The sequence below is a fragment of the Mandrillus leucophaeus genome, unplaced genomic scaffold (genome assembly GCF_000951045.1).
Source record: "Mandrillus leucophaeus isolate KB7577 unplaced genomic scaffold, Mleu.le_1.0 Scaffold141, whole genome shotgun sequence".
NCBI lineage: Eukaryota > Metazoa > Chordata > Mammalia > Primates > Cercopithecidae > Mandrillus > Mandrillus leucophaeus.
The window spans coordinates 1,256,317-1,267,397 of NW_012101377.1; the positions used below are offsets into that span (position 1 = coordinate 1,256,317).

The window sequence follows — 11,081 nt, forward strand, 5'->3', positions numbered from 1 at the left end:
AACCCTGTTGTGAACTGTGCATTCTAGGGATCTAAATTGCGTGCTCCTTATGATAATCTAATGCCTGATGATCAGAGGTGGAAAAATATCATCCCAAAACCATATTTGCCCCCTGCCAGCACCCCTGCTGCCATCTGTGGAAAAGTGTCTTCCCTGAAACTGGTTCCTGGTGCCAGAAAGGTTTGGGACCACTGCTTTATGGCTATAAAACATTTTTCAGGCGTTTCTTATCCTCTCACCCACCAAAACAGCCACGGATAGGAGGCAGGTCTTGGGGTGGCAGCTGCAAGATGTAACCAGAAGTTGCTGGACAGGTAGACTGTTTTGATTTAGACCATGAGGAATAGTTTCGTTTCCAAAGCATTTTGTTTAGCATCTGTGTGAGCGAGAGATAGGCTAGGAGCATTTCTAGTCTGGGGGAGAGTAGGAGGGGAGGCAGATACCTCCCAGCAGGGCGTGCTGTGTGCCTTGTGACCAGTCCAGAAAGAAGGGCGGAGGTCTGTGAGGAGCAAGGAGCCCCTGCCAGCCTGCTCTCTTCAAAGCTCATCTTTCAATTCCTGACCCTTGGCTCCAGCCCCTCGAGTGGGTCCCCACTGCTCTTAGGATGAAAACCAGGGTCCTGTTCCTGACTGCTGGTGCCTATGTGGTCTGGCCTTGCCAGCCTGTCTAACCTCATACTCACCGCTGACTGTCTGCACACCAAGCTTTGGCCACAAGGGCCTTCTTTCTATTCCTCAAATGCCCAGCCCCTACCCACCCCAAAGCCACCTGTCTGAAACTTTCTTTCCTCCCTTTGGTCTGGCAGTGTCTCCTCATCCCTCTGCTCTCAGATTATTATTTTATTTAAAAATATTTCTTTCTAAAAGGCCAGGTGCAGTGGCTCACGACTGTAATCCTAGCACTTTGGGAGTCTGAGTGGGCAGATTGCTTGAGCCCAGGAGTTTGAGATCAGTCTGGGCAACGTGGTGAAACTCCATCTCTACAAAAAATACAAAAATTAACCAGGCATGGTGGTGTGTGCTTGTTGTCCCAGTTACTCGGGAGGCTGAGGTGGGAGGATGGCTTCAGCCCAGGAGGCAGAGGTTGTAGTGAGCTGAGATTGTGCCACTGCACTCCGGCCTGGGTGACAGGGCAAGACCCTGTCTCAAACAACAACAACAACAAAACAAAAGCAAACAAGAAAAACCTTCTTTTTAAAATATCCGGTCTCGCTATGCTGCCCAGGCTATTCTCCAACTCCTGGGCTCAAGCGATCCTCCTGCCTTGGCCTCCCAAAATGCTGGGATTACAGGTGTGAGCCACCACACCTGGCCTGCTCTCAGCTTAAAAGTCACTTCTTCAAGGAGGGCTTCCCTGACAAGCCACCCTCAATCAAACCTAGGCCGCGTTAGCACTCTTCTGGCAGTGGGCACATGTCCTTCTTAGCACTTGTCACCATGTGAGTCACGATTTTAGTGTTTTTCCTGCTTGTGTAGGCTCCAGGAGGGCGGGGCCTATGTCTCTTGCTCTCTAGGCTCTTAAATCCCTGAGTGAGGAGTAGGAGCTGTTTAGGGGAAGATAAAGTTTATCAGAGGTATCTGGATGTGGGGCTTGTTTCCTCAAAGGCTGGGCTGTGGACTGAGCTCCCAGGAGGGAGAGTCTCCTTTTCAGGTGTGGCATAGTGTGGCATCACCAGCCCCTGAATGATTTCAGCCAGCCCAGGGGAAGGGCTGACCGCAACTGGGGCAAAGGACTCTGGAGAGGGAAAGGGTTAGACCGCCACCTGCTGTCTAGTGCTGGTACAGCCTCAGAGCCGAAAATCGTTCCGATCATCCGACTGATGTTTATTATGCACTTGCTGTTTTCTGAGGTCTTAACATATGACTGGTACCATGCTAAACACTTCACATTCCTTCAACAGATAGCCTGTAAGCTCCTGCTGTGTGACAGGCACTGTTCCAATTTCTAGGAATATTACAATGAACAAAACACAAAAATTCCTGCCCTGCTGGAAAGCGGAGGCTGACAAAACATAAAGCCTCGCTGACGGCAGGAAGTCCCGGGGGGGGGGGGGGAAATTAAGTGGGGAAGGGGAAAGGGAGCCCATGGGGGCTACAATATGGAATTTCCATTTCATTCTCACAACTGCTTTGTGAGGAGTACATACCACTATGTTACGGAAGAGGACACTGAGGTACAGAGAGGTTAAGTGACTTGTATAAGGTCACAAAGGTAATCAGTGATGGCTGGCTTTGTGATTTTTTTTTTTTTAAAACCACTCTCCCTCCATAAGAAACAGTGTGACCTGCTGGCTCTCTCTCTCAAGCCACAGTATCACTTGAGATAGACCCAGGTTTGAGTCTGGGTTCTGTGGTTACTGGCTATGTAGCCCTATATGACCCAGCCTCCTTCTCGGACCTGAAGTTCAATGGGCTGGTGTCTGGGGAACAGTGTGCTCCTGCCTAGCGCAGCACAGATGCGCTGACCTCTGGGCAGGTGGTGGGAGGTGTGCGCTTGGGCAGTGAAGAGGAGAGGGGAGAGTGACAGTGCTGTCTTGCAGGCGTCCTGCCTCTGCGGCTCTGCCCCCTGCATCTTGTGCAGCTGCTGCCCTGCCAGTCGCAACTCCACCGTGAGCCGCCTCATCTTCACATTCTTCCTCTTCCTGGGGGTGCTGGTGTCCATCATTATGCTGAGCCCAGGAGTGGAGAGTCAGCTCTACAAGGTGAGTGCCCCAGGGGTGGCAGGGCGGCCTCCAGTGAGGGGCCTCAGTGGCTCCAGGATAGAGGGTCCAGGCTTGGGGTCACAGCTCATCCAGAAGAGGAGGCAGGGTGTTTGGGTGCACTGATGATTTGAGGTTGGAAATGAGGGGAGGAGGGCTTGAGCCTCTTGTGGGGATTCTTCTTTCTCTTAGGCCACAGTCTCCTTGGAAAGTCTTATTAATCATTATTGGCCCCCTGGACACTGGCCTAGTGGATGCTTTTCTCCCGCTTAGTGCTCAAGCCCAGGTTGGGGCTCCTAACTCTTCCCTTCGTCTCAGTGTTTTACAGCCAAGCACAGACCCAGGGGGACGTGGGCATCACCATGCATGCCTTATACACATTTTAGTTTATATAAAGATGAGACTCCCTGAGGAGTTGGTAGAAATGCAGGTTCTCAGACCCTACCTTGAGGCTCTATTCCATGGGAGAGGGGCCTCAGAATCTCTGTTTTCCCAAGCATCTCAGGTGGTTCTGATATAGGTGGTGGGTGGAGAACACTTTGGGAACCTCTGCTTTATTGATTGATTGATTGATTGATTGAGATGGAGTCTCATTCTATCACCCAGGCTGGAGTGCGTTGGCGCGATCTCGCTGGAAGCTCCGCCTCTTGGGTTGACGCCATTCTCCTGCCTCAGCCTCCTAAGTAGCTGGGACTACAGGCGCCCGCCACCAAGCCTGGCTAATTTTTTTTTTTTTTAATTTTTGGTAGAGATGGGCTTTCACCATGTGAGCCAGGATGGTCTCGATTTCCTGACCTCGTGATCTGCCCACCTCGGCTTCCCAAAGTGCTGGGATTATAGGCGTGAGCCACTGCGCCCGGCGGGAACCCCTGCTTTAGACAGCGCAATAGTTACTGAGGCTATGGGAAATAAACATTAACGATGTAATTGGGGAGCTGCCTCCCAGGGCTTCAGCCCCAGAGAGGGCTAGGAATGGAGGTGGAGGCAGTGGAGACAGAGGTGGGGGGCTCCCCTCCCTGCCTGGTCCAGCCCCTGCTGGGAAAGCCTCTTTCCTGGCCAGCCTTGGGAGATCAGGGCTTTGGTTTATAAAGGGAGCTGCCAGGGTTCTGTGTGGGGTGGGGCCTTGACGCTGCTCTGTCTGTCTCCACAGCTGCCCTGGGTGTGTGAGGAGGGGGCTGGGATCCCCACCGTCCTGCAGGGCCACATCGACTGTGGCTCCCTGCTTGGCTACCGCGCTGTCTACCGCATGTGCTTCGCCACGGCAGCCTTCTTCTTCTTTTTCACCCTGGTCATGCTCTGCGTGAGCAGCAGCCGGGACCCCCGGGCTGCCATCCAGAATGGGTGAGAGAGGGGTCCCTGCCTGCACCCTGGGACCTTACCCCAGTGCCTTGCCTGCTCCTCTGCCTGTTCAGGGATCTGCAGACCCCACCCTTAGAGTCAGGAGCCACAGCATGCAGAACAACTCTGAGTTATATCCATTTCTCAGATGAAGAGTAAGGCTCAGAAAGGGTGGCAGCAAGCCTCAGGCCCTGCAGCACTTCAGTGACACAGCTGGGGCTGGACCTGGGTGACCACCCTCATCGCTGCTTGGTCCTTCCTCCTGCCCTTTATCATTTTTTCCAGGGCCAGGAGAGACTTCCTGTGCCCATCAGACCATCAGACAGCCTATCCTCACCCCTCCCAGCACCTGCTCTTTGTGGGAGAGGGCTCTGGGGCCAGGCCCAGTCTGGCTTCCAGTTTCCCTGCCTGCACTCAGCTTCCTTGTCCATCCCCCACCCTTTCCATAGGTTTTGGTTCTTTAAGTTCCTGATCCTGGTGGGCCTCACCGTGGGTGCCTTCTACATCCCCGACGGCTCCTTCTCCAACAGTAGGCGGGCTTGGCAGGAGGCATGGGGGGCTCTGGGGCGGGAGGCAGGGCAGCAGGTTGGAGGAATGTGGTGGGACTGCTCTTTGCTGGGACACGCGGACCCCAGGCTGCTGGCTGGGTCCTTACTCCCCACCCATGAGACAGCACTGTGGTGCCTGGCCACACGGCCTTTGTGCAACCCAGGGGTAGGGGGAGCTGCCTTGCCATGACCCATATCCTTCCCTCTGTGCATAGCTAGGGGCTCCCTGAGGGCAGGGACTCTGTTCTTCTCAGTGTCCCCAATGCAGGGCGTAGCAGAAACACTTGTTGAATGAGTAGATGTGAGAGAGGGACTCTCCTCGCCTCACTCGCCTCTCCCCACCCAGTCTGGTTCTACTTTGGCGTCGTGGGCTCCTTCCTCTTCATCCTCATCCAGCTGGTGCTGCTCATCGACTTTGCACACTCCTGGAACCAGCGGTGGCTGGGCAAGGCCGAGGAGTGCGACTCCCGCGCCTGGTACGCAGGTCAGTGCTGCCACCCTGCCTCTGTACGGGGACTCGAGCCTGGACAGGGCTGGGGCCGCCTGAGAAATTGAGGGTCTCTGAAGCAGATAAAACTTAGATAAAACTTTAGATAAAACGGGGGGGCATCCCCAGCAGCCACTGCCTTAGGGAAAGATTCTAATTGTCTCAGGCAGATGGGGGGAGCCAGCTGATCCCGGGTGACTTCTGGGGGATCCAAGGAGAGCCGACCTGGAGAGGCCTTGGAGGGGTCTTGTTTGGGGGTTCCTGCAGATTGGGCCATGCACAGCCAGCAGCGTGTGAAGCCCTTTTGGTAGTGCCCAGGCTGAACTTCAGGTGACACCTGGTCCCTGAAACCCCAGTAGCAGGGTGAGTCCCTGGTTCTCTTTCAGTTCTGAACACAATGAGAAAGGCTCACCTGGGCGCTGTTTGGTTTCCACATCTCCCTAAACTTGCCAGTCTCTCTTGGACAGGGAGGGCGGGTCAACAGCAGACCGCTCTGTACCTGGTTCAGTTTTTGCAAGACTGTTTTGAGTTCATTGTATTTATTGTCACAGTTCCCTTATTACAAGGTAGCAGGTGAACCACGTTAGCTCAGGGTGGGGCAATGACTCACAAAGGTGTTGGTGAAAGGCAGTGATGTCATTCTTCAGATGGGGAAACCGAGAGCTGGAGAGGGGGAGAGCTGCCAACGAGGCCCCTTGAAGGAGTGGGAGTGCTTATTCCTCCTGCCCCACCCCACGCCTACCCTCTCACTACCCCTCTGGCCCAGGCCTCCTCTTCTTCACTCTCCTCTTCTACTTGCTGTCGATCGCGGCCGTGGTGCTGATGTTCATCTACTACACTGAGCCCAGCGGCTGCCACGAGGGCAAGGTCTTCATCAGTCTCAACCTCACCTTCTGTGTCTGCGTGTCCATTGCTGCTGTCCTGCCCAAGGTCCAGGTTAGCCTGCCTGTCCCTCCCCGGCTTGAGGCCCAGCCCCTTGGTGGGTGGGACTTCTTATAGGAACCCGGGTCCTGGGGCTAGGGCTGTCATCACAGAGGCTCGGCCTGAGTGTGTGGGCTCCCAGGTCAGCCTCCCCAGGTTACAGACAGGCTCTCATGGCTTCATGCTGGGTGTCTTTAGGAGGTGCCCCAACCTCTCTCTGCCTCTCAAATATAAAATGGAGATAATAAGACTTACTGTTGGAGTTATTCTCAGGATTGAGATCCTATTTGTAAACACTCCATGCCTGGCCTGTAGATTTCCCTCAGACATTAGCTATTATTGTAGTTATTATTGTTGTCATTTTTGTTTTTATGCAAATCAGAAGAACATTACAGGGAGTCCCTGGGTGATGATTCCTAGACACCTCTGGAAGTAGCGTAGGAAGGTGCAATTTCATATTTCCAATCCAAGACCATCTGGAATAATGGGCAGGAGCTCCCAGAGGAACTGCGTGTTCTTCAGAAAGTACCGCTGGAGCCCCTTGTGAGTCCAGTGGTGCTTTGCGGTTTGAGATCTCAGCACACCAGCAGCTTCAGGGGGCTTAGGTAGTCTTCGGGGGTCTTTAGCAGAAAGGCTAGGAACCTCCCTTCTGGTCAGACTCTCATTTCCCAGTAAGAAAAGTTGAAGCCCAGAGAAGGTAATATCTGTATCCCAGGTCACACAGCAATCAGTATTTATGCAGCAAATACCTCTCAAGCACTTCTGTGTACCAGGCCCTCTTCTAGATGTTGGAGATATGGCTGTGAGGAAGGGAGGAAGCAATAATGATGATAGCCAGTAGTTAGTGGCCTCGGACTTGTTATTTGATCCTCACGCCATCCTCATCCTCACTTTACAGGTGAGGAAACGAAGGCTTAGAGAAGAGGCCTAGCCAAGGTCACATGGGGAACTGGGATTCGAACCCAGGCGGACTGGCTTCAGAGTCTGTGCTCTGGTTTTCTTTTTTCTTTTTCTTTTCTTTTTCTTTTTTTTTTTTTTGGAGACACTGGCTCTGTTGCCCAGGCTGGAGTGCAGTGGTGTAATCTTGGCTCACTGCAACCTCTGCCTCCCAGGTTCAAGCGATTCTTGTGCTTCAGCCTCCCAAGTAACCAGTGATCTGCCCACCTCAGCCTCCCAAAGTGCTGGGATTACAGGCATGAGCCACCACACCTGGCCTAAAATTTTTTTTGTTTTTGGTTTTTTGAGACAGGATCTTGCCTATCACTTAGGCTGGAGTTCAGTGGTGTGATCTTGGCTCACTGCCACCAACCTCCGCCTCCCAGGTTCAAGTGATTCTCATGCCTCAGCCTCCCAAGTAACTTGGATTACAGGTGCCTGCCACCACACCCAGCTAATTTTTGTATTTTTAGTAGACAGGGTCTTGCCATGTTGGCCAGGCTGGTCTTGAACTTCTGAACTTCTGGTTTCAAACAATCTGCCCGCCTCAGCCTCCCAAAGCGCTGGGATTACAGGCATGAGCTGCCATGCCCAGCCGCCTGTGCTCTTAATCACAGTTTAGGTCCATGTTTTTAAGTGCATGTGTGGTGAGGGGTGGGGAAGGATAGGCAACAGGGGACTAGGCCCAATGAGGTGATTTTGGGTAATATGTGCAATGTGGAACATGAGAGAGGGTGTGGGCTGAAAGGTAGGTGGCTGGCAGGTACAGGGCTGCTGTAGTCGGGGTTCCTAGGGCTCCATGGGAGTCCTGTCTGAATACTGAAGAGAGGCTGCCTGTGCGGAGATGCTGGGAAGGAATATGTCCTGTCTCTTATACACATCTAGATGTGCATAGGGCTCCATGGGAGTCCTGTCTGAATACTGAAGAGAGGCTGCCTGTGCGGAGATGCTGGGAAGGAATATGTCAGAGGGAGCGCACAGCGAGGGCAGAGGCCCTGCAGTGGGAGAGGCTGGGCAGACTCTCCAGACAGAGAGCAGGGAGGGGCCGGGCAGCGGGCCAGGCAGAGATGAAGGAATTCAGAGTGTGATGAGATGGGTTTTCAGCAGGGGAGGAGGGCGGGTAATCTGAGGGGTGTTAAGAGAAAGAAGAATTAGGACTCAGCCTTTGGTTAGTGAGGTGGGTGGTAGGTGGCCTGGCTGGTGTTTTCCCTAAGTGGGGTGTGGTGGGGTATCCTAGGTGGGTGGGAGCTTCTGAGGTCCCTTGGCTGGTGTGAGTGGGCTGGGTGGGGTGGGGTGTCTCTGGTCCGGCAGGGATCTTATCAGTGAACGACTCTTGCCAGGACGCCCAGCCCAACTCGGGTCTGCTGCAGGCCTCAGTCATCACCCTCTATACCATGTTTGTCACCTGGTCAGCCCTGTCCAGTGTCCCTGGTGAGTATGGGCCCAGGCTTAAGGAGGCCTGGCCTCGTTCCTGGGTCAGCATCGGCCTGCTGGGGGGCTGGGGACCCTCACAAGTGACAGGGACATCCCTGCTCCAGCCCATTCTGAGACTCAGTCCTCCCATGAGATGGGAGGGCCCGTCTGTTCCTGAGTTGTCTCTCTGCCCTTGTGACTGCTGAGCACTCTGTTGCTGGGAGTGGGGTGGTTGGCTGTGCATCTGTCTGTCTATTGGGGTGGCTCTCTAGCCATCCTCAGGGCCACTTGGCTACCTAGGCCTGGCCTACACGGACTGAGGGTGATTGTGCTCTCATCCCCAGAACAGAAATGCAACCCCCACTTGCCAACCCAGCTGGGCAATGAGACAGTCATGGCAGGCCCTGAGGGCTATGAGACCCAGTGGTGGGATGCCCCGAGCATTGTGGGCCTCATCATCTTCCTCCTGTGCACCCTCTTCATCAGGTATGGCCAGGTCTGGATTCTGGGGAAGGATCATGATTGGGGGCCCTGAGCCAGAGTGAGGGGAGGGTGTGGGAGCCAGGATACCAAGCTGGAAGGTGCTCTTCGAATTCAATGTGTCCCACTCTTGCATTGTGCGGGAGGAGAAACTGAGTCCCTCAGAGGGCACGGCATGAATGGGCAACAGAGGTGGGCGTGACCTTGCCTCCTGGCTCATGGCCCTTTCCTGCATACTGGGCCAGTTCAGTTGGGCACAGACAGCTGTGGGGTCAGGGAAGGAGCATGGACTGGGGTCGGTGGATCCAGGGACTGTTTCTCACCTGCTGTGTGGCTTGGGGTAAGTGGCTAAACCTTTCTGAGCTCCTGTTTCCTCCTCAGTAAGAAGAGGATGACAACCTCCATTGTAGTGGATGTGTCTGTGACCCAACACGCTCCCCTGAGACAAGGCAGCTCATGCTGAAGGTCACATAGCGGCTCTTTTCAAAGGGCTTAACATCTTAGTAGGTGTTTATCCGTGTGGACTCCGCAGCCAGACTGCCTGCATTTGAGCCTAGCATTGCCACTTACTGGCTATGTGATCCTGGGCAAGTCACTTAACCTCTCTAGCCTCAATTTCCTTGTCTGTAAAATAGAGATAAAAATAGTACCTCCCTCATTGGATTGTTGAAGGGCTATAGATGAATCAGTATGTGTAAAACACATATAAAGGGGCCAGGCGTGGTGGCTCACAGCACTTTGGGAGGCCAAAGTGGGAGGATCTCTTGGGCCCAGGAGATTGAGACCAGCCTGGGCAACATAGTGAGACCCTGTCTTTTTTAAAAAAATTAACAAAACAAAACAAAAACACTTAGAAAGGAACTTGGCAAGTAGTAAGTTATTTGTAATCCAAACACTTTGCCACGCTGTAGCAGGAGGATTGCTTGGGCCCAGGAGTTTAAGGCCAGCCTAGGCAACATAGTGTCTCTAGAAAAAAAAAGTTTTGTAATTAGTCAGGCATGGTGGTGTGCACCTTGTAGTTCCAGTGACTGAAGAGGCTGAGGTGGGAGGATTGCTTGAGCCTAGGAATTTGCCAGATTAAGTGTTGCATATTATTGTGAACATTTGCATAATATTGTGAACATTTGTATATTAGTATGAACATAATATTGTGAACATTTGCACAACTAGGTAGCTGTGGGTGGCTGTTCTTATGAGTCACTAGATCATAAGATTAGGTTTAATTATTGTTTACACTGCATCTGGCAGACCCTGAGTTTGCTTCCCTGTGACCCTGCATTTCTCCAGGCGCCACTTTCCATCTGCCTTTAACTCTAGAGGGAATCTTGGCTCTGCTCCCCTGATCTTCCCCTATCCATCCATCCCAGTTCCAACAGCACCCCTGCCTCCAGGCCCCTGGGCTAGATCACTTTAAGACTCTTTCACATTTTGTTCTGTTTTGGCCTTTTTCAAAACATTTTCTCTAAGTCAGTTCTGTACAGTTCATAAACATGTGTCTTCTTTGTCACATTTGATTCCTTTTCAAGCTGGAAAGGCTTGAATTACCTCTGTGTCCTCTCCTCTACCTTTCCCTCCCCTCCCCTCCCCTCCCCACTCCTCTCCCTTTTCTTTTTTGAGACAGGGTCTTCCTGTCACCCAGGCTGGAGTGCAATGGCACGATCACAGCTCACTGTCGCCTCAAACTTCTGGGCTCAAGTGATCCTCCCACCTTAGCCTCCTGAGTCTCTGAGACTACAGGTGCATACCACCATGCCTGGCTACTTAAAAAACTTTTTTTTTTTCTTTTGTAGAGACACTATGTTTCCCAGGATGGCCTTTAACTCCTGGCCCTAGCAATCCGCCTACCAAAGTATTTGGATTACAGGAGTGGACCACTCCTGGCCTGATTACCTTTATTTTACAGATAGGGAAACTGAGACCCAGGGAGGAGGCCATGAGCACACGGTGGCCGGTGGCTGAGGAGCTTGGAAATCTTTCCCTGCCCCTGGTTCTTTGTCCCTTCCCCTCCCTGACCTGGCACAGCTGTTTTTCCTGCCGCTTCCACACCCACAGCTCCCTGGCACATGCACTGCTGAGAGCCCGGGGCACAGGTCTGTTCTTAGCATGGTTCTTACAGCACAGGCAGCAAAGAAGCATATGTAACCCATGAGGGCCAGGACCACCCAATCTGGGCTCATGCATGAGATATCCATATGGTATTTGGTAAACAGGGTAGGTAGGGTGGATAGGGTGTGTAGGGTGGGTAGGGTGGGTAGGGTGG

At 53.0% G+C, this 11,081-nt stretch overlaps 1 protein-coding gene across 2 annotated transcripts in view; it reads left to right on the forward strand.

The window, feature by feature from the left end:
• The window catches only part of SERINC2 (serine incorporator 2), a 30,866-nt gene that overhangs the window by 15,988 nt on the left and 3,797 nt on the right, over window positions 1–11,081 (forward strand). For both annotated transcript variants that reach the window (XM_011974012.1, XM_011974013.1), the window contains 7 exons: window positions 2,540–2,701; window positions 3,849–4,039; window positions 4,486–4,565; window positions 4,931–5,068; window positions 5,838–6,007; window positions 8,269–8,359; window positions 8,686–8,827. In XM_011974012.1, the coding sequence (XP_011829402.1) occupies window positions 2,540–2,701; window positions 3,849–4,039; window positions 4,486–4,565; window positions 4,931–5,068; window positions 5,838–6,007; window positions 8,269–8,359; window positions 8,686–8,827 (974 nt within the window). The remainder of the gene's footprint in view (window positions 1–2,539; window positions 2,702–3,848; window positions 4,040–4,485; window positions 4,566–4,930; window positions 5,069–5,837; window positions 6,008–8,268; window positions 8,360–8,685; window positions 8,828–11,081) is intronic.